We start from the raw sequence: 20,281 nt of genomic DNA, 5'->3' as shown, positions 1-20,281 counted from the left end.
GCTTCTGGCAAACCAGAGCAGAGCACGGAAACGCCGTTTACCTTCCCGCTGGAGGAAGTGGTACCTATTTATCACCTTGTACTTTGACGTGCTTTCGAACTGCTAGTTGGCAGGAGCAGGGACTGAGCAACGGGAGCTCATGGTGATTCGAACTGCCGACCTTCTGATCGGCAAGTCCTAGGCTCTGTGGTTTAACCCAAAGCACCCCTATTATTCTTATTTTGGAATAGGGTGTCTGTTTTTTCACCAGAGAAATGTTGGCGGGTATGAAGGCATGCCTGTTGTCTTTGTCCATGGAGTTTTCTTGGCAGGGATACTGGAGCGGCTTGCCGGTTCCTGCTCCAGGTGGATCACGGTTAGTCAAAACTCTCTAGTATGACCCGTCCGTCTTGCGTGGCCCTGCACGGCATAGCTCATACCTTCTCTGAGTTATTCAAGCCCCTTTGCCACGACATGGCAGTGAGCCGTGAAGGAGACAGGAGTGCCTGGCGTGATCTGGTCCATGGGGTCACAAAGAGTCGGACACGACTAAACGACTAAACAACAACAACAACATGAAGGCATAGAGAGAGTGGCGACGGAAGAGCTGTTCCCTCCCTCTTTCATCATGCTAGAACTCGAGATTCAGGGAAGTTCAAAGGAAGTCCTCCATCACGCAGCGCAGTGTTAAACTGTGGAACTCTCCTCCACAGGAGGCAAGTGACAGCTGCCAATTCAGATGACTTTAAAAACGGATTGGACAAATTCACAAAGAGGACTATCAAGGGCTACATAGCAATGCTTTTGGAGGCAGCTATGTTTCTGACTTGAGATGCAGGGATGGCCACCAATTTGGGATGGCTTTAATAGCGGAGGAAATCAGTATGGGACAACAGCTGCTTGGATGCTTTTAGCCCAGGGATGGAAAGAAAACAAAGTCCCTACCAGAGAGTTAAACTGATGGAATATGCCGAAACCGCAAAGCTGACTTGAAAGCTCAGGAACCAAGAGGACAAAAACTTGTTAAAAGAATGGGGAAAACATTAGGGTTTATTTCGGAGACTACTGTCAGCAGATGGAAACATTAGCGGGATTTTAATCTCAAATGTTATGGATAATTTGGATTGATGTAAAATATAGATTATTGAGTGCCAGGAACTAACAGTAGCAGCAGAGAAAACATGTCCCCCTCTTTATTTTCAACTTTCTTGGGCACATGAAACTAACTACAGTTACCTTTAATTTCTGCTTAACCCTCAAGAAAGAAGGGCATTTTTGCTGGCCAGGTTTAATTCAGATCCATCCAACCTCCGTTGGGGAAGGTTCTCAGGTAGGGTGGAAGGAGAAATAACTTGCCCATGTGAAGACCACCTGGTGGAAACCCTCACATATGGTTTTCAGTTGTAAACTATATGCTGATCTCTGCCAGCAATTTCTGGATCAACTCTGCATCCCCAAATGGAAACCAGAGTTGGAGGTCATACATTTTCTATTACTGGGGAATGATCAGGAGCTCACCAAGTTAGTAGCTAAATATCTCTACAGTGGTACCTCGGGTTACAGACGCTTCAGGTTACAGACTCCGCTAACCCAGAAATAGTACCTCAGGTTAAGAACTTTGCTTCAGGATGAGAACAGAAATTGTGCTCCGGCGACGCAACGGCAGCATTAGGCCCCATTAGCTAAAGTAGTGCTTCAGGCTAAGAACAGTTTCAGGTTAAGAACGAAGTAAGTACTTAACCCAAGGTACCACTGTATTTGGTTTTTTGTCATCGAAATACACTGCAGACGTCTGATCTCCCTGGAGACCTCCTAGAGATGTGACGATAGGCTGCTCTGCCTCCTTTCTTTTAGCAAATGTTTTGTGCCAATGGGGAAGTGGTAATTCTGTATTGATTTGTTTTGGATGTTTGGATGTGATGCCAATCAAAGGTTTGATGAGGATGATTAGGTGATAGCATGCAGATTTTAAAGTTGATATCAAGACCCAGGGACTGGGTGGGGCTAAGTCTTGAGATGGAAAGTCATCTCCTTTTAGGAATATGCATTTGGATTGTTACAATTTTATATTTATAAAATAAAAATAAAAGCGGAGGAAATTGGTGCACCAACATCCCTGAGCCTCGGTCCCTAGCCTGCCACATTGAGCGAGCTGCTCCGTGTCCCTGCAGGGGTCAGAGGTAGCAGCGGTGGTCAGCTTGCAGCCTCTGGCTCCAGAGGAGGGGGGTGGGAAGAGCAAGCCCCTTCCTTCCTTCCTGGCCGGGAGGTTAGCAAGCCCTCGGACTGCCGTGGGAGGCAAGTGATGGGGAGATGAGCTCACCGCCTCTCCATCTTCTCCCCCTTCCTCGGAGATGACTCTGCTGCTCAGCAATGTCGGGGAGGTTCTTGCCAGGAGGTTGTTGCAGCTGCAAGGCAGGAGCAACGGGGCTGGGGGGCTGGCCGGAGGTGAAGGGAGCTCTCCTGTGTGCACAGTGGACAGGGGCCAGTTGGCCCTCCAGCCATGTGGCTGCTGCGACGCCGCTTTTGGCCCGCGGTGGACATGAACTCTCGCCACCTCCCTGAGCTGCTCTGCAGATGCACGGCCTTGCATAACAGACCCAACATGCGCGCTCGCACATAACAGGGCCGCATGACTACCGCCACAGGGCTGACTTGCTGGGTTTCTGAGACCCAGCAGGGTCGGAACTGGGATGCGAGCGAGCGATGGATGTGGCCCCCACAGTGCTTTTTTGTTGTTTTTTTGTTTTTCCCCAGAAATTTTTTTATTGGTTTTCCAAATTTATAACAAACAAAAAACTTCAAAAACAAACAAGCAGACAGACATTTATCCTAACTATAATAGTTCCCCTTTTGTTAACATTGTTGGGTGACTTCCTCGAATCTCCCTGGCTGAGTTTCCATATACAGTGGTACCTCGGGTTACATACGCTTCAGGTTACAGACTCCGCTCACCCAGAAATAGTGCTTCAGGTTAAGAACTTTGCTTCAGGATGAGAACAGAAATCTTGCTCCGGCGGCGTGGCGGCAGCAGGAGGCCCCATTAGCTAAAGTGGTGCTTCAGGTTAAGAATAGTTTCAGGTTAAGTACAGGCCTCCAGAATGAATTAAGTACTTAACCCGAGGTACCACTGTAAATCATTGTAGTTTTCCAAAACTATTTTCACAAAAAAATTACTTAGTCAATTAGCATCTTTCTTTCTTTTCATTTTAACTTTTAACATAGTATTCTACAACATCACATATTTAAATCCTAGGCCTATCTGATACTCGCAAGTAATTCTATTTAAGTTATCTTAACATATTTAGCCAAGTAATCTTTGAATTTCTTCCAATCCTCTTGGTACTCCTCCTCCTTCTGGTCGCGGACTCTTCCGGTCAGGTTGGCTAGCTTCCAAAAGTCCATCATCTTCATCTGCCATTCCTCCACTGTTGGTACTTCTTGTAATTTCCAATTTTTGGCCAACAAAATTCTAGCTGCAGTTGTGGCATACAAAAACAATCTGACATCTTTCTTGGGCAATTCCATAACAATTCCTGTTTTGTGCCAGACGTGTTCTCAACCATAGCGCCTTTATTCCCTGAAGGTATCTTTTGTTTTCCACCCAAAACAAAACACCTGGTCCTCAAGTGAAATCAGCGGCTTTCTTGAATGTGCAAAATTGCACCTTCCTATTCTGCATGCTTTTGGCCGTGCTTCTAGTCCACATGAGGGCGGCGCGGCAGAGCTATGCAGAACTTCTGCCAGAAAGAGCTGGACTCCTTCAGAAGGCAGAAGACTCTCCTTCATTGTAGGTTTTTAAAATAGATTGCCTGGAATTCTTTAGCTGTGACTCCTGCGTTGCAGGGGGTTGGACTAAATGCCCTCAGGGGTCCCTTCCAATTCTGTTATCTTGCGGTTCTATGACCTGTCTGCTCTGGGCTCCATCGCAGGCCAAAAGTGGCGTCGCAGCAGCCACACGGCTGGAGGGCCAATGCGGCAGCTAGACTGGTGACTGGGAGCGGCCGCTGAGACCATATAACACCGGTTCTGAAAGATCTGCACTGGCTCCCAGTACATTTCTGAGCACAATTCAACGTGTTGGTGCTGACCTTTAAAGCCCTAAATGGCCTTGGCCCAGTATACCTGAAGGAACGTCTCCACCCCCATCGTTCTGCCCGGACACTGAGATCCAGCGCCGAGGGCCTTCTGGCAGTTCCCTCCCTGCGAGAAGTGAGGTTACAGGGAACCAGGCAGAGGGCCTTCTCGGTAATGGCACCCGCCCTGTGGAACACCCTCCCACCAGAGTCAAAGAAAACAGCAACTACCAGACTTTTTGAAGACATCTGAAGGCAGCCCTGTTTAGGGAAGCTTTTAATGTTTAATAGCTTATTGTACTTTAATATTCTGTTGGAAGCTGCCCAGAGTGGCTAGGGAGGCCCAGCCAGATGGGCGGGGTATAAAATTTATTATTATTATTACTATTATTACTATTACTATTATTATTATCATCATTATCATTACCATCATCATCCAGCCCTTCGGTGGCTCCTGATATTTGATCAGGCAACACTGTGATGCCTTCAAGGTTTATCCCGGTCATAAGGACTAGAAACTTGAGTAGTTCATGAAAGCAGAGTCAGAGGGAATCCCCACTTGCACCATTTGGCTGGTGATAGTTCCATCTATTCTGTCCACTTCAGCAGAAAGGTGATGGGGAAACCAGCTTTCAGGAATGTGCCATTTGTAATCCAATAAACAGACTCGTGCTTTTGCTCCGGAGAGGCTTCCCCCTCTTATCTGTGTTTGCTCAACCTGAACAGCCCTCCTTGGAGCAATCTGCTTCCTGGCCTCCCGGGTGACTCAGAAAACTGCCAAGAGCTGCAGCCATGCTGAGCCTGGAGCAGCAAAAACCTGAACCGGGCGCCTCACAGCGACCTTCGATACAGAGCAGATTTGTTACAGGAAAAGCTTTTGTGCAACGAGAACCACTTCGAGAGATGCATGGAAGGCTATCCTCAGTTGGCCGATATAAAAATATATTTAGAGAGAGGGAGAAATTGTAAACAGTGGAGTCAGAAGTCCAGGAAAAGGAGAGCAGCGCAGCCTCTCACATTCCCGTGCGAAGATCTGATGTGTACAGAATAAGCCCTGAGGCTGCACGGAACAGCAGGAAACTAGAAATGCTGTCGTTTCCCAAGCAAAATCTTACACTCGTAGTTGTGGCAGAGGAAGCCCTGGTCTCTGCTGATCCCTGAACAGGTAGCTTGAAACTTGGGAGGAAATTCTAGTTTCTCCTTGGAGACTTTTTTAGTCAGATCTTTTTTATTAGGCTTTACGCTACGGATTGACGTTCAAACATTAAGCACCAACATCATCATGAGGATTCCCTGAATCCATCGACTCCCCTCCGACCTTCCATGGTTTATCGATCTTTTTTCAGCTGCTTCTCTTATTTTCTCTATTTTTCTTAACAAACCCATTTTTACCATAATTTTTGTACACTACAAGCGTTACTCAGATCCTGCCAAAGTTTTTAGTTGTTTACAGTGTTCTCCTAAAAACATTATAAATCTCCCCCACTCCTTCTTAAAATTCTACTCTTCCTGGTTTCTGATTTTCCCGGTCAGTTTTGCCATTTCGGCATAGTCCATCCTCTTCATCGGCCATTCGTCTCTGGTCGGGGCTTTATCTTCTTTCCATCTCTGGGCCAGTAGTATCCGCACTAGAGATGGGAAGGCCTGGAAAAAAAACCCAAAAAATGGGGGGGACGACCCCAGATTTCCCCCCCCCGTTTTTCCCCAAAGCTGGTTTTTTCCAGAAAAATTGGGGGGGGGGGAGTGTGTGGAATATTCAAACTATATTAAACTGTTGTTTTCCAATTTTTCCAGGAAAAAACAGCATTGGAAAAAACCTGGATCCCCCTCCCAATCCCCCCCCCCCGGTTTTAATCTGCGCTGGAGACTTTTGCTGGGAAATGGTGATAAGAACCTAAGAACAGGCTGCTGAATGAGGCCAAAGGAGACCCATCCATTCCCCGCATCCTGTTCTCACAGTGGCCAACCTGTAGAAAACCCACAAGTGGGATTAATAGCAATGCTTTATCCATGGCTACTGCTATGTTTACAGGTACAGCCGCTGCCTCTTCACGCTCTGATTCCAGCAACGGGTTAAGACTTCCTTTATCTGTCTTGGCACGTTGCAAACCACCCTGTGGTCATGGGATGAAGGGTGTTATATAAATTTATTCATAATACTAATTTGAAGGGCTTTTTGCCAGCTCGATCGTTGCATTTTAAGCTGCTTCCCCTTCCGGAGTCCACGCTGCCTTTTCTTTGCCTCATGCCACGTTCCAGCGGGCGCCGAGAGTTTATTTTAACGGTTCAGCCGGCTGCTTTTATTCTTGCGCCCTATAACCGGCCCGCTGGAAATCTTGTACTGGCAAAGAGTGAGGGGGATCAGTCTTTTTAATCAATGAATCCACAAGGAGGAGGATTTGGGAAACACAGAGTTGTTCTGGGACAACAGCAAACTTCCTGCTCCGGGTCCTTAAGATTACAGTGGTATGTCGTTTTCGAACGCCGTAAACCCGGAAGGAAATGCTTCGGTTTTCAAACATGCCTTGGAAGTCGAACGTGACACAAGGCTTCTGCTGAGTGCAAGATCCGGAGGCCTAGCTGTCGGCTATTGAGTTTTCGGTTTTCAAAAGTTTTGGAACTTGAACAGTCTTCCAGAACGGATTATGTTCCAAAACTGAGGGACCACTGTATACATATCTTGCTGTTCAGCATGAGCTCGCTGTGCATGGGATGTAGCGCACAAACACACACACACACACACACACACAGTTGGGCCCTGCATTCCAGTTTCCTGCTTATAGCAGCTCCCTGCTTCTCTTCTCCTTATCAAAGCCTCTCCAAAGTGACTTGGCTGTTCCCCAGTTTGTTCTTCCAGGCGACTTGAGCGCCCTCAGCTCGGCTCCTTGACTTCAAGCATCGCCCAAGGAGGATCTTGGCATCCTGGCGCTGCCCGTTCTGTCTCAGTCCCCTTGTTGTTGCGGCAGGGAGACCCTTTTCTCCCCAGGCAGGCACCAAGGGGGGGGGCTCTGCAGTAGCTTCATTCCCCGCAGCCTGGATCAGAATGGGCCTTTGGCTTGATTTGTCTACGGGGCTCTGCTTATATTCTCATGTCGTTCCTCCACTATCCGTGGCAGTACAGTGGTACCTCGCAAGACGAAAATAATCCATTCCGTGAGTCTCTTCGTCTAGCGTTTTTTCGTCTTGCGAAGCAACCCTATTAGCGGCTTAGCGGTTTAGCGGCTATTAAAGGCTTAGCGGCTTAGAAAAGGGGGGGGAGCGAAAAAAATCGCAAGACTCGCAAGACATTTTCGTCTTGCGAAGCAAGCCCATAGGGAAATTCGTCTTGCGAAGCGCATCGAAAAACGGAAAACCCTTTTGTCTAGCGGGTTTTTCGTCTTGCGAGGCATTCGTCTTGTGGGGCACCACTGTATACCCTTTAATGTCAGTTTTGGGGAATCCCAAGTTTCCGCTCTGCTCAGAGGGTTCCTTTTGGGGTTCCTGGTTGGCTGCTGTGAGATGAGGAGTCTGGACTAGACTGTGCCCCTGGGCCTGCTCCAGCAAGCTCGTATTTTATATATATATATATATATATATATATATATATATATATATATATATGCTTTCGTAGATTTTCACGGGTACAGGAATGCAGGTTTTGGTGTCTTCGGGTGTCTTCCCGTGTAAGAGTCGGGGTGTCTGTGCGACGTTTCGACGAGGTCTCACTCGTCATCTTCAGGCTGGTGCTTTCGGCTTCTTGTTACTGGAACATATATATATTTACCAACCACCAAAACACAAACAGTGAAAACCCCCAGGCGGCTGATACATTGGGTATACAATATTCAATAATATACATATTCAATAATAACATATTCAAACTAACCTTATGTACACTTCTATATACCTTAACACTCCTCCTTCCACAAGGTTTATTTAACTTTTAACATTTTAATTGCCCCAAATTGTTCAAACCTACTCAAATAATTCAATATCTTCTCAAACCAATCCTCCTCATTCTCACTGACCTTAAACCCTTTCATTCTATGTATCTTCACAGTTAGGTATTCTAAAATTATAATATTATTCACTTTTCTCCTCCATTGGTTCACCCCTAGCTCTTCTGCATTTTTCCAATTACTCCCAGCAAGCTCTTATTATATTGAACCACTATCAAAAGCAGTATACCTCTAAACACCAGTTGCTGTGATGCATGATAAGAAGCTATGTAATTTGATATACCTAAACGTTATCCCATCGCGTCTGCTCTGATTAATTTGAAGTATTATTACTTATAAAGAAACAGGAATTCCCAGGTGAGAGCTGGGAAAGTCAGCTTTTCTGTACAGTGGTACCTCAGTTTTCGAACGTCTCCGTTGATGGAACGTTTTGGAACTCAAACGCCGTAAACCCGGAAGTAAATGCTTCCGTTTTCGAAAGTCAAACTGCTTCCGCTGTGTGTATATGTTATTTTTCCTCAATTTTCTCTATTAAATTTGCCGACTGCCCTTTGCGCCTCGGTTTTTGGAACTCGAACGGTCTCCCAGAACGGATTATGTTCGAAAACTGAGGTACCACTGTATGTGGATAAAGAATATGGCACAATTGTGGTGAGAGGGTTTTTATATCTTTTTTTCCCCCTTCTCTCTCTTGCCTTTTGGTTTTTTCTCTTATTTTGGGCTTTTCTGTATCTTTCTCTCTCTCTAGATTAGATTGGCTTTTATTGTATCGCATGCTGAAAACTTTCAATAAAATATTGAAACGCCAGTGGCTGGGGATTGACAAGTTCGGGGATATGCTCAGTCCTTGCTTGGGGCATCTTTGAGAACAGGACATTGGGCTGTATGGTTCATTGATGTCTCTCGTCTTCCCATTGAGGCATCGAAAGAGAAGGACTCATCATATCCAGGGGCAGCCTACCTCCAAGTCCCAGTCCCTGGAAAGCGCAGGAGGGGAGACTTTGCTCTTGTGTTCGAATCCTGCTTGCGGGTTTCCCATTGTGGGCAGAAGGCCTTTGGACTCAATCCACCCTCAGGGCTCTTCCAACAATTGGGAATGTTCCATCTGGGCCTGGCTGCCATCTTTGGTCTGGAACAAATACAGTGGTACCTCTGGTTGCGAACAGGATCCGTTCCGGAGGCCCGTTCGCAACATGAAAAGAACGCAACCCGCAGCAGCGCGTCTGCACACATGCGGGTTGCGATTCACCGCTCTGCTTCTGAGCATGAGCGTGACGTCATTTTGCGCTTCTGCGCATGCGAGAGCGGCGAAACCCAGAAGTAACCCTTTCCAGTACAGTGGTGCCTCGCAAGACGAAAAGAATCCGTTCTGTGATTCTCTTCGTCTAGCGGTTTTTTCGTCTTGCGAAGCAAGCCCATTGAAGGATTAGCGGATTAGCGCTATTAGCGGCTTTTAGCGGCTTATCTGCTGATCGGATCAGCTGATAAGTGGCTTAGCAGCTTAGAAAGAGGGGGGGGAGGAAAAAAAACCAGCAGGATCTCGCAAGACATTGTCATCTTGCGAAGCAAGCCCATAGGAGATTTGTTTTGCGAAGCACCTCCAAACGGAAAACTCTTTCGTCTAGCGAGTTTTCCGTCTTGTGAGGCATTCGTCTTGCGGGGCACCACTGTACTTCCGAGTCGCCACGGGATGTAACCTGAAAGAACGTAACATGAAACAAACGTAACATGAGGTATGACTGTATAGGTCAGGGGTGGGGTTTGTGGGGCACACATACTTGCGCCACCAAATTCTGCCCCATTGTGGAGGAGCTCTAGCTTAGGGCCCCACTCTCTTGGGGGCCCCAAAAAAAATTAAAGGGAAAAAAAACTGGATGTACATTTCCAAAACAAAAGAAAAAAACAACAAAATAAAACCTACATATGGCAACAGTGTGTTGTGTTGTGTAGGCTCCTATGATGGAAGTAATGGGCCCCGCCTGCTAGCCTGCTCCCTAAAATATCACTGGTTTGCTCATTTCTATAAATAGGGTGCCTACATTCTGCTATTTATAATTATTAGTAGTTTGCATCATAGATTGACACCTATTATTATTTCATGTTATAGCAAGTTTGTAGAGACTATTATAAGTCTTTGTAAATTGCGTTTCTAAAGAAACTTTTGTTATTGCCAAATGCCAGTGTGTTTGCATTATTAAGTTTGTTATGAATAAAAAAATCATTTTAAGTTAGAGCTTAATAATTATTTTACTATTAATATATTTCTTCTTAATTGTATTTCAGTTCAACAATTACTTTGATAAAATACACATTTTGTTATGTGCAAATGGCTTTAGATACCTATTAGGTCCATCAATTACCGTATAGCATATATTCAACACAAAAAAAAACAGTGGCAATTTGTTGTTGACAAAGGACAGCTGGACATATAAGGGCCCCATTACCTTCAGTAGCTTAGGGCCTCACCAAACCGAAATCCAGCCCTGTTGGGGTGGCAGAGGAGGCTAAGTTGCAGAGAATCTGCACCAGGCTAGAACGGCAGGTGATGGCAACCCTTCCTGGGACGGATCCTGGTAGGGGAGAGAGAAGGTGGGTGGTCCATGCTCAAGACGAGAGCAGCATCCTTCTTCCACCTAACCGCTCTTCTTTCCCTGCTCTCAGGTGGCTCACGCGTCCAAGCGGTCAGATGAATCCTCCTTCCCTGAAGACACAGAATCGGAGGCCGTGCGCCAGCGCTGGAGGAAATATGCGGAGCTTTCCGACGATGAGGATCTGCTAGCGGACGAGGCGTCCGGAGGTGAGGGTTGGGCTGGGGAAATTTCCGCCTCTTCCAAAGCACCACGTTTGGCTATGCAAAGGGCGTACGGCGGAGCTTGCCGCAATGTCCGAATCTCGTTTTCGCAAAAGCTGTGTGTCTGAAGATTCAGGGCAGACAAAATAAAGTCCTTCACGGAGTGCAGAGTTCACCTGTGGAACTCCCTCCCACAAGAGGCAATGACAGCCGCCGCCTTGAACGGCTTTAAAAGAGGATTGGACAAATTCGTGGAGGTGGAGGAGGCTCTCGGTGTATTTATATTTCATTTTCAGTGAAGAAATAAATTGAAGGAGCTAAAAAACAGAAAAACTGCATTCCAAATGTCATATTTATCCATTCACAACATACGTCTAAAAGCAATCTGTTCGTATGTCACAAGAAATATCTTCTATCATATTTTCTATTTATTGATCAAAGGGGGGAGATAGTATTATCTTTCCAGTGGATCAATATCAGTCTTTTGGCAAAAGTAAGGGTAATCTCTGTTGACCCACTGTCAAACCGCACATACTTAGAGTGTGGTTTAAGGATAATATTATCATCTGACAATTTTAACTCCCCCCCCCCATAGTATTTATACATCTGAATACTTTTCTCCTTGTTTAATTGCTTTTTTAATAATGATAATCTTGGAGTTGAAGAACCCCATAGGCATTTCTTTAATAATGAGCTTATTTTCTGGGAATATGGACTGTGATTCCTCTTGGGATATAATATGGGAGTAATATTCATTTACTCTTCCCCAAAGGGTAAGGTTTAATGACTCCCACCAGTCAGTGTCTAAGGAAACCTCTTTGATTCTTTTGTTCCTATTACCTGGTTTTGGTTCTGGATTATATCTCTTGGAATTAAAATACCAAAGTACTGAACTAATAATAATAATAATAATAATAATAATAATAATAATAATTTATTTATACCCCGCCCATCTGGCTGGGTTTCCCCAGCTACCCTGGGAGGCTCCCAAAAGAATAATGTGGAACTGATATTTCTTAAATGAATGTATTAGCACCTTTTTGCCCATTGGCACCAGTTCTGATTTAACCCAATTAATAGAGTAGCCAGAAATTGACCAAAAGTATTTATTGTTTGCAACAGCCTTTGGATACCAGTGCGAGGTTTTGTGATAAACAAAAGTGTAACATCTGCAGACGAAACCCACTGATATTCAACTGAGTTGTGAACTGCTCTGTAGATCTCGCTATGTTGTCTAATAGCACAGACCAAGGGTCCGAAGCAGAACTCTTAATGTGCCGTTGGAAGGGGGTGGACTCTCCATCTCTGAAGACGGTTCAGAGACTTCAGCTGGTGCAGAATTAAGCAGCCAAGTTGCTCACCGGAGAAAGACGGTTTGAGCACATTACACCGACCTGGCCCGATTGCACTGGCTACCAAATTGCTCCCAGGCCCAATTCAAAGTGCTGGTTTTGACCCACAAAGCCTTAAACAGCTCAGGACCGCAATACTTCAAGGACCGCCTCTTCCCATATGAACCTACCTGGACCCTGAGATCATCTTCTCAGGCCCTCCTTTGTGCGCCTCCTCCTTGAGAGGTCCAGAGGGTGGCAACACGAGAACGGGGCCTTCTCTGCAGTGGCTCCCCGTCTGTGCAATGCTCTCCCCAGGGAAGTTCACCTGGTGCCTTCATTACACACCATTAGGCGCCAGGAAAAAATGTACTTTTTTAACCAGACCCTTGGTTCATCTGTTTGACATCCTATACCCTTTTAAACAGTGGCTCTTTTCTGGGGGAGGTGTTATTGGGTTGTTGTTTTTAAAATAATAATAATAATAATAATAATAATAATAATAATAATAATAATAATAATAATATTTATACCCCACCCATCTGGCTGGGTTTCCCCAGCCACTCTGGGCGGCTTTCAACAGAATATTAAAATACAACAATCTATTAAACATCAAAAGTTTCCCTAAACAGGGCTGCCTTCAGATGTCTTTTAAAAGTCAGATGGTTGTTTATTTCCTTGACATCTGGTGGGAGGGCTTTCCACAGGGCGGGCGCCACCACCGAGAAGGCCCTCTCTGACTGGTTCCCTGTAACTTAGCTTCTCGCAGGGAGGGAACCACTAGAAGGCCCGCCCTCAGTGCTGGACCTCAGCGTCCAAGTAGAACGATGGAGGTGGAGACGCTCCTTCAGGTATACTGAGCCGAGGCCGTTTAGGGCTTTAAAGGACAGCACCAACACTTTTATTCTGATATATCTTGTGATCTTTTCCGTGAACCGCCCTGAGACCTCCAGGTATAGGATGGTATATAAACTATTATTATTATTATTATTATTATTATTATTATTATTATTATTATTATTATTATTATTCTGCTGCGATTCCTGCATTGCCTAGAGTTCGGCTAGATGAACCTCAGGGGTCCCTTCCAATTGTACAATGCTACGACTCTATGCTGGCTCAGGTGACACTCACATCGTGGTACTTGCTTTCCCTTGCAGATGGGTATGGAAGTGGCGAGAACGGCAGTGGAACAGTCTCCCCAGACAAGCCTCTCCCCACCGTTGAGCCTCTCTTCCCCACAGGTAAGAGGCCAGTTGGGTTTTGGTCTAGTGGTGGGGTACAAGGCATCTCCAGATTCAATCCCCAAAGTCCCCCTTCCCGAGGAAACTCTGGCTGTAGAGCTGGCAGCACCCTGGGATGCAGCTGCTTGCAGAAAGTCCTGAGCTGGGTGTAACAGGGCTCCTAACAGCTTCATACATGGGTGGGCAGGACGGGGGAGAAATTTGCAAAGGTCCCTCAACCAAATTGGCCGGTCCTTTTTTTTTTATAAAATTTTTTATTGGTTTTTCACAATTTATATAAACACAAACAATACACAATACAAACATACAAACACATAAACAAACATGTATAATTTCGAATCCTTTTTTCTTAAACCTTACTTCGCCGACTTCCCCGTACCTCCCCTTTCTGCATCCCAATTCCCAAATTTATTTCAGCAAATCCTCCCCCTTAATTTTATCTAATTTTCCCTTGTTCTTTTCTTTTACTTAATCTTTTACAGCTGTAATCCCCTGTTTTCTATAACCTCAACATTTTAGCACTCATTAATTTTACAGTATTTATTAAGGTAAATTTTAAATTTCTTCCAATCTTCTTCCGCTGCCTCTTTCCCCTGGTCTCGGATTCTGCCAGTCATTTCAGCCAGTCCCATATAGTCTATCACAAATTGGCCGGTCCTGGACATACGTGTGGGTCAGAGCGCAGATATCAGTTGGATTGCAAATGTCAGAATGCGGGTAAAGGTAAAGGTAAAGAAACCCCTGACCATTAGGTCCAGTTGTGGCCAACTCTGGGGTTGCGGCGTTCATCTTGCTTTATTGGCCGAGGGAGCCGGCGTACAGCTTCCGGGTCATGTGGCCAGCATGACTAAGCCGATTCTGGCGAACCAGAGCAGCGCACGGAAATGCCGTTTACCTTCCCGTCGGAGCGGTACCTATTTATCTACTTGCACTTTGACGTACTTTCGAACTGCTAGGTGGGCAGGAGCTGGGACCGAGCAACGGGAGCTCACCCCGTGTCGCAGATTCGAACCTCCGACCTTCTGATCAGCAAATCCTAGGCTCTGTGGTTTAACCCACAGCGCCAACTGTGTCCCTTTTTGACCAGAATGCAGGTATCAGTCATTAAAAAAAACAACCCTGGACGGTTAAGTCCAGTCAAAGGCAACTATCGGGTTGCGGCGCTCATCTTGCTTTCAGGCCGAGGGAGTCGGTGTTTGTCCACAGACAGCTTTCCAGGTCATGTGGCCAGCATGACTCAACTGCTTCTGGCGCAACAGGACACCGTGATGGAAGCCAGAGCGCACAGAAATACTGTTTACTTTCCCCCCACAGTGGTACCTATTTATCTACTTACACTGGTGTGCTTTCGAACAGCTAGGTTGGCAGGAGCTGGGGCAGAGAGACGGGAGATCACCCCGTTGCATGGATTCGAACCGCCGACCTTCTGATCAGCAAGCCCAAGAGGCTCAGTCGTTTAGACCACAGGAGAACCTCAGAAGGTGGTGGACTTGGAGATTTTTAAACAGAGGTTGAATGACGTGTCTATCAGGAATTCTTCCGCTGTGATTCCTGCTGAGCTAGAGGACCCTGTAGTTCTCTGATGGAGATTTTAGCTCCTAAATAATACAAACAAGAGCTCCCATTTTACAGGGGAAATGCAGAATAAAAGGGTTGCGTTTAATGAAGCTCTAAGTTACCATCAACTACCGGGGTGTTGCGGCATGGGAGAATGAATATTGCAGGTTGTGGGTGACTTAGTTGAGCTTTGTTGAGATTGCATGATCTGTCATGTGCTGAGGCCTTTGGATTTGGTGCAGTGGTAAATCCGCAGTGAAATTTTGCTTGAATGGTGCTTGCTGGTTTCCCATAAGGGAAATACAAAACATTAAACAAAGCCACAAAGACTTGCAAACTACCCAGCCTAAAATGAAACTTATAATGTCTGGTTTCATTAGATTTTTCAAATGCTTAACTCAGTCTATTAAATAAGTTCATGAAGATACCAACAAAAGGTAAGTTCGATGATATTCACAATACTGAGAGATGCTAGTAGAGTTGTAAGGTAAAGGTAAAGGGACCCCTGACCATTAGGTCCAGTCGTGGCTGACTCTGGGGTTGCGGCGCTCATTTCGCTTCATTGGCCGAAGGAGCCGGCGTACAGCTTCCAGGTCATGTGGTCAGCATGACTAAGCCGCAGCGAACGGAAACGCCATTTACCTTCCCGCCGGAGTGGTACCTATTTATCTACTTGCACTTTGACGTGCTTTCGAAGTGCTAGATTGGCAGGAGCAGGGTGAAACAGGTTCAAAACGCCGGCACCCTGTTGTCTACAACTTCATTGTCTACATCTTTATTAACATCTATCTACAACTCTACTAGGGGGCGCGGGGGGGGAGCTGTGTTCTATACCACAGAGCCTAGGGCTTGCCGATCAGAAGGTCGGTGGTTCAAATCCCCGTGACGGAGTGAGCTCCCGTTGCTCGGTCCCTGCTCCTGCCAACCTAGCAGTTTGAAATCACATCAAAGTGCAAGTAGATAAATAGGTACCGCTCCAGCGGGAAGGTAAACAGCGTTTCTGTGCGCTGCTCTGGTTGGCCAGAAGCAGCTTAGTCATGCTGGCCAAATGACCCGGAAGCTGTACGCTGGCTCCCTCAGCCAATAAAGCGAGATGAGCGCCACAACCCCAGAGTCGGTCACGACTGGACCTAATGGTCAGGGGTCCCTTTACCTTTACCTTATAGCTCTACTAGCATCTCTCGGTATTGTGAATATCGAACTTACCTTTTGTTAGTATCTTCATGAACTGACTGAGTTAAGCATTTGAAAAATCTATTGAAACCAGACGTTATAAGTTCATTTTAGGCTGGGTCATTTGCAAGTCTTTGTAGCTTTGTTTAATGTTTTGTATTTTTCTCGGAAGGTTGATAAAGAATGTATAATTCTTGTTCTGTGTACATTAATCGCCAATGTGTTGCATGAGTCGCACTACTTTCAGCAGCAGCGATTGCATTTTTCGAGCAGGTTTCCCATAAGGGGCAACTGGGAGCCACTGGGAGTAGGGGATGCTGAACTGGACAGGCCACTGGTCTGGTCCACCAGGACTCTTCTTCCTCTGTTCTTTGTCTCCCGATGCCTCTCGCCCACCAGACATTGCTCCTGAGCTCGCATTTGGGGCATCTGGTCTGTGCTGGCAACCGGCAAGAGCCTGCGGCATGCCCGGTCGTGCCACAGAGGGCGTCTGGTTCCGGATTCCTGCCTGAGCCGTGGGCAGGAGAGGCCTGGGGCGGTTTCCAGAGCCGCTGGCGAGATGAGTCCCTGCCGGCCCCATCCCATTCCCGACCCATGAGGCCCATCCATCTGTGGGGGAGGCTTTTTGGAAAGGCGGAGGCCTGTCTTGTCTGCGGCGTCTCGGCAGGAGAAGTCGCCTCCGGCCCCTCCGACTATCCAGAGCATCTGTGCTCATTTCCACCTTCCTGGTTCCTTTATTTATTGCCATTCTATCCTACCTTTTCCTCCAACATGGCCTTCCCCCCCATTCCATCCCCACAATAGCCCTGTGAGGTAGGTTAGACTGAGAGGCAGGGATTGGTCGTCAAGGTCAACCAGTGAGCTTCTTGTCTGAGTTGGGGGGGATTCGAACTTTGGTCTCCCAGGTCCTGGTCTGACACTCTAACCACTATGCCATACTGCCTCTCAGTGCGGGAGTTGGAAGCTTGGGAGAGAAGGAACAGAATCCACTTTTATCTGTCCCTGAACCTTTTTTTTTTTTGGACAACCAACCAGGAATAGGCCAGATTCTGCCTTCTAGCTTAGGCTGGCGCAGGGCGTGTGTCGGCCCCTTTTCTTAGGAGCAAGGCTGAGAGCGCTGAGATTATTTCCTTTGCCAAAAGACTGCAAGGCCCTGGGTTCAATTTCTGGCAGCATCTCCCCGTAAGAATGCAAATACCTGAAACCCCAGAGTGTTTCTGCCAGCCAGTGTTGATGTTACTGAGCTCAATGCGGTGTATGTTTGACTTGGCATAAGGCAGCTAAGGTGGGGGGCATGGGCTTACCCTCTTTATTCCCCCTGCAGAGATGTTGGGGTGCAGGGCCCCCCAATACAAATGGTCATGTCCTAATTGATACAGAGGTGTGCATTTGGAGTGAATTTCAGAGGGGAGAACAAACACTGGCTGCATACCACCCACCCAAAGAAGAAATCTGGGAATTGTAGTTTCTTGTGGGTGCTGGGAACTGTAGTTTCTTGTGGGTGCTGGGAATTGTAGTTTCTTGTGGGTGCTGGGAACTGTAGCTCTCTTGGTGGGCGCCAAACTACATTTCCATGGGGGGAATGTGCTTTAAATTTGTTGAGGCGCATTGAGTCACGTTCTCCTCAAAGCAGACCCACTGAAACGAATGAACCCAAGCCCGGTACACCAGCTACACCACTTGCTGCCAGAGATGTTTTGCGTGCAAGTCAATGGGGCCCTCTTGCAAACAAGGCAGCAGCTGTTGCGTGCGTGTTTGTGTTTTTCATCCCGTAAGCAAAGCTTTTAGAAGAGAAAACAAATTACTTTTAAAAAGCCGAGGGGGGGGAGAGAGAGGTCTAGATCCCTGCTTGCAAAAGCGGGCTGGGTGTGTAAAGTTTATGTTGGGTGCAGTCCCTCCTCTGCTGCCTGGGCCTGCTACAGAATTTGGGTCTCTGCACATGCATGCATTTTTATTTTAAGCCGCTCCGCTCCTTTTGACATCTTGGTTGGGGGAAAACCCCAGACCATCTCTGCTCCCCGGGAGGCATTCCAAGGGGAGATGGGATCTGGTGGGGCGAGTCCCTTGGAAGTTTGGGGCTACAGCCCTCTATCTGGGAGCCAAGGGGGTTGCCAAGATGGGGGGGGTTGAAGGCGGGGAGGGGGATAGGTCCGGTGGGTGGGTGGGGGGCGTTGGAAGCACAAACCTCTGCACACACGCCCATGCTCAGTTTCATGTTCCCTTCCCCACACAGCCCTCAGACACACCCACAGACCTGCAAACCTGCATCAGAATTCAGATGAAATTCAAAACAATGCGCAGAGCTCATTTCCCCCCAGATGTTCTATGCTGAACCATAGCCTGCAATTGTAAACACCTCTGGTCTGGTTGGCTTTGAGGAGGTGGGGGTGCAACTGTTTCTGATGTCATCACCCATTTTGGGAGAGCATCACTGTGGGTGTGGAGGACCACAGCTCTCCTGGTAGCCAAACTAAGGCCCGGGGGCTGGATCCGGCCCAGTCGCCTTCTAAATCCAGGAATCTGTGTGTTTTTGCATGAGTAGAATGTGTCCTTTTATTTAAAATGCATCTCTGGGTTATTTGTGGGGCCTGCAAACCTTACATGCCACGTTACATGAGTGGAACGTGTGCTTTTACTTAAAAGGCATCTCTGGAGGCAGTTGGAGGATGGATGGTGGCTAACAGATTGAGGTTGAATCCTGACAAGACAGAAGTACTGTTTTTGGGGGACAGGAGGCGGGCAGGTGTGGGGGATTCCCTGGTCCTGAATGGGGTAACTGTGCCCCTGAAGGACCAAGTGCGCAGCCTGGGAGTCATTCTGGACTCACAGCTGTCCATGGAGGCGCAGGTCAATTCTGTGTCCAGGGTGGCTGTCTACCTGCTCCATCTGTTACGCAGGCTGAGACCCTACCTGCCCGCAGATTGTCTCGCCAGAGTGGTGCATGCTCTAGTTATCTCCCGCTTGGACTACTGCAATGCACTCTATGTGGGGCTACCTTTGAAGGTGACCCGGAAACTGAAACTAATCCAGAATGCGGCAGCTGGACTGGTGACTGGGAGCGGCCGCTGAGACCCTATAACACCGGTCTTGAAAGAACTACACTGGCCCGCCCGTTTCCGAGCACAATTCAAGGTGTTGGTGTTGACCTTTAAACCCTAAACGGCCTCGGTCCAGTATATCTGAAGGAGCGTCTCCACCTCCATCGTTCTGCCCGGACACTGAGATCCAGCGCCGAGGGCCTTCTAGTGGTTCCCTCACTGCGAGAAGCCAAGTTACAGGGAACCAGGCAGACGGCCTTCTTGGTAGTGGCGCCCGCCCTGTGGAACGCCCTCCCACCAGATGTCAAAGAGGAAAAAAACTACCAAACTTATAGAAGACATCTAAAGACAGCCTTGTTTAGGGAAGCTTTTAATGTTTAATAGATTATTGTATTTTAGTGTTCTGTTGGAAGCTGCCCAGAGTGGCTGGGGAAACCCAGCCAGATGGGCGGGGTATAAATAAATTATTATTATTATTAGTGCGGCATAGGAATGCGTTCATTATTTCCCTCAAAAAAATATAGTCCGCCCCCCCCCACAAGGTCTGAGGGACAGTAGACCGGCCCCCTGCTGAAAAGGTTTGCTGACCCCTGTCTTGGCTGAACAGATGGGGCAATGGAAGCATTTCACATGGGTGGAGGGAGGCAGGAGGGCTGCAGGGAGGGGGTTGTTAGGGATATGCCTGGGAGGAAATTTAGGTGGGGTTGTTGTTGGGGAGCATAGCAGTGAGCGTGCCCATGCTTGGTCCTTTCATCTTCGCCCCCCATCCTGCCCCATATGTCTACTTCCTTCCCTCCTATTGATGGCTGACAATTCAGCACTCAATAGCCAAACTTCCCTGCCCTTCCTACCTTCCTCAGTAGTGGGTTAGAGCATGGTGCTGATGATGCCAAGGTTGCAGGATCAGTCCCCATCTGGGACAGCTGCATATTTCAGCATTTCAGGACTAGATGACCATGTTGTAAGGGGGGGAAACCCTGCTCTTTTTCCCTTATCGGGTATCCAAGAGCCCAGATAGAGTCCTTAAGTGGGTTCCCTATCGGTAGGAGAAAATAACAAGAGGCCAACCAGAGAACATTGGGAAGCAAAGTGGCTGATAAGCCTGATCTATATCCGACTGTTGCAACAGGGTCTTCACTCACCACATGCAGGAGGCA

General features: G+C 47.2%; 1 protein-coding gene across 18 annotated transcripts in view; it reads left to right on the top strand.

The window, feature by feature from the left end:
* HSPG2 (heparan sulfate proteoglycan 2) overlaps nucleotides 1–20,281 on the top strand; it is a 212,890-nt gene that overhangs the window by 35,486 nt on the left and 157,123 nt on the right. For all 18 annotated transcript variants that reach the window (XM_082229608.1, XM_082229623.1, XM_082229618.1 and 15 more), the window contains exons 2-3: nucleotides 10,652–10,787; nucleotides 13,273–13,356. In XM_082229608.1, coding sequence (XP_082085734.1) covers nucleotides 10,652–10,787; nucleotides 13,273–13,356 — 220 coding nt within the window. The remainder of the gene's footprint in view (nucleotides 1–10,651; nucleotides 10,788–13,272; nucleotides 13,357–20,281) is intronic.

The sequence above is a fragment of the Podarcis vaucheri genome (assembly GCF_965113315.1).
Source record: "Podarcis vaucheri genome assembly, chromosome: 7".
Lineage (NCBI taxonomy): Eukaryota > Metazoa > Chordata > Lepidosauria > Squamata > Lacertidae > Podarcis > Podarcis vaucheri.
This window is presented reverse-complemented; position numbering and strand designations above follow the sequence as displayed.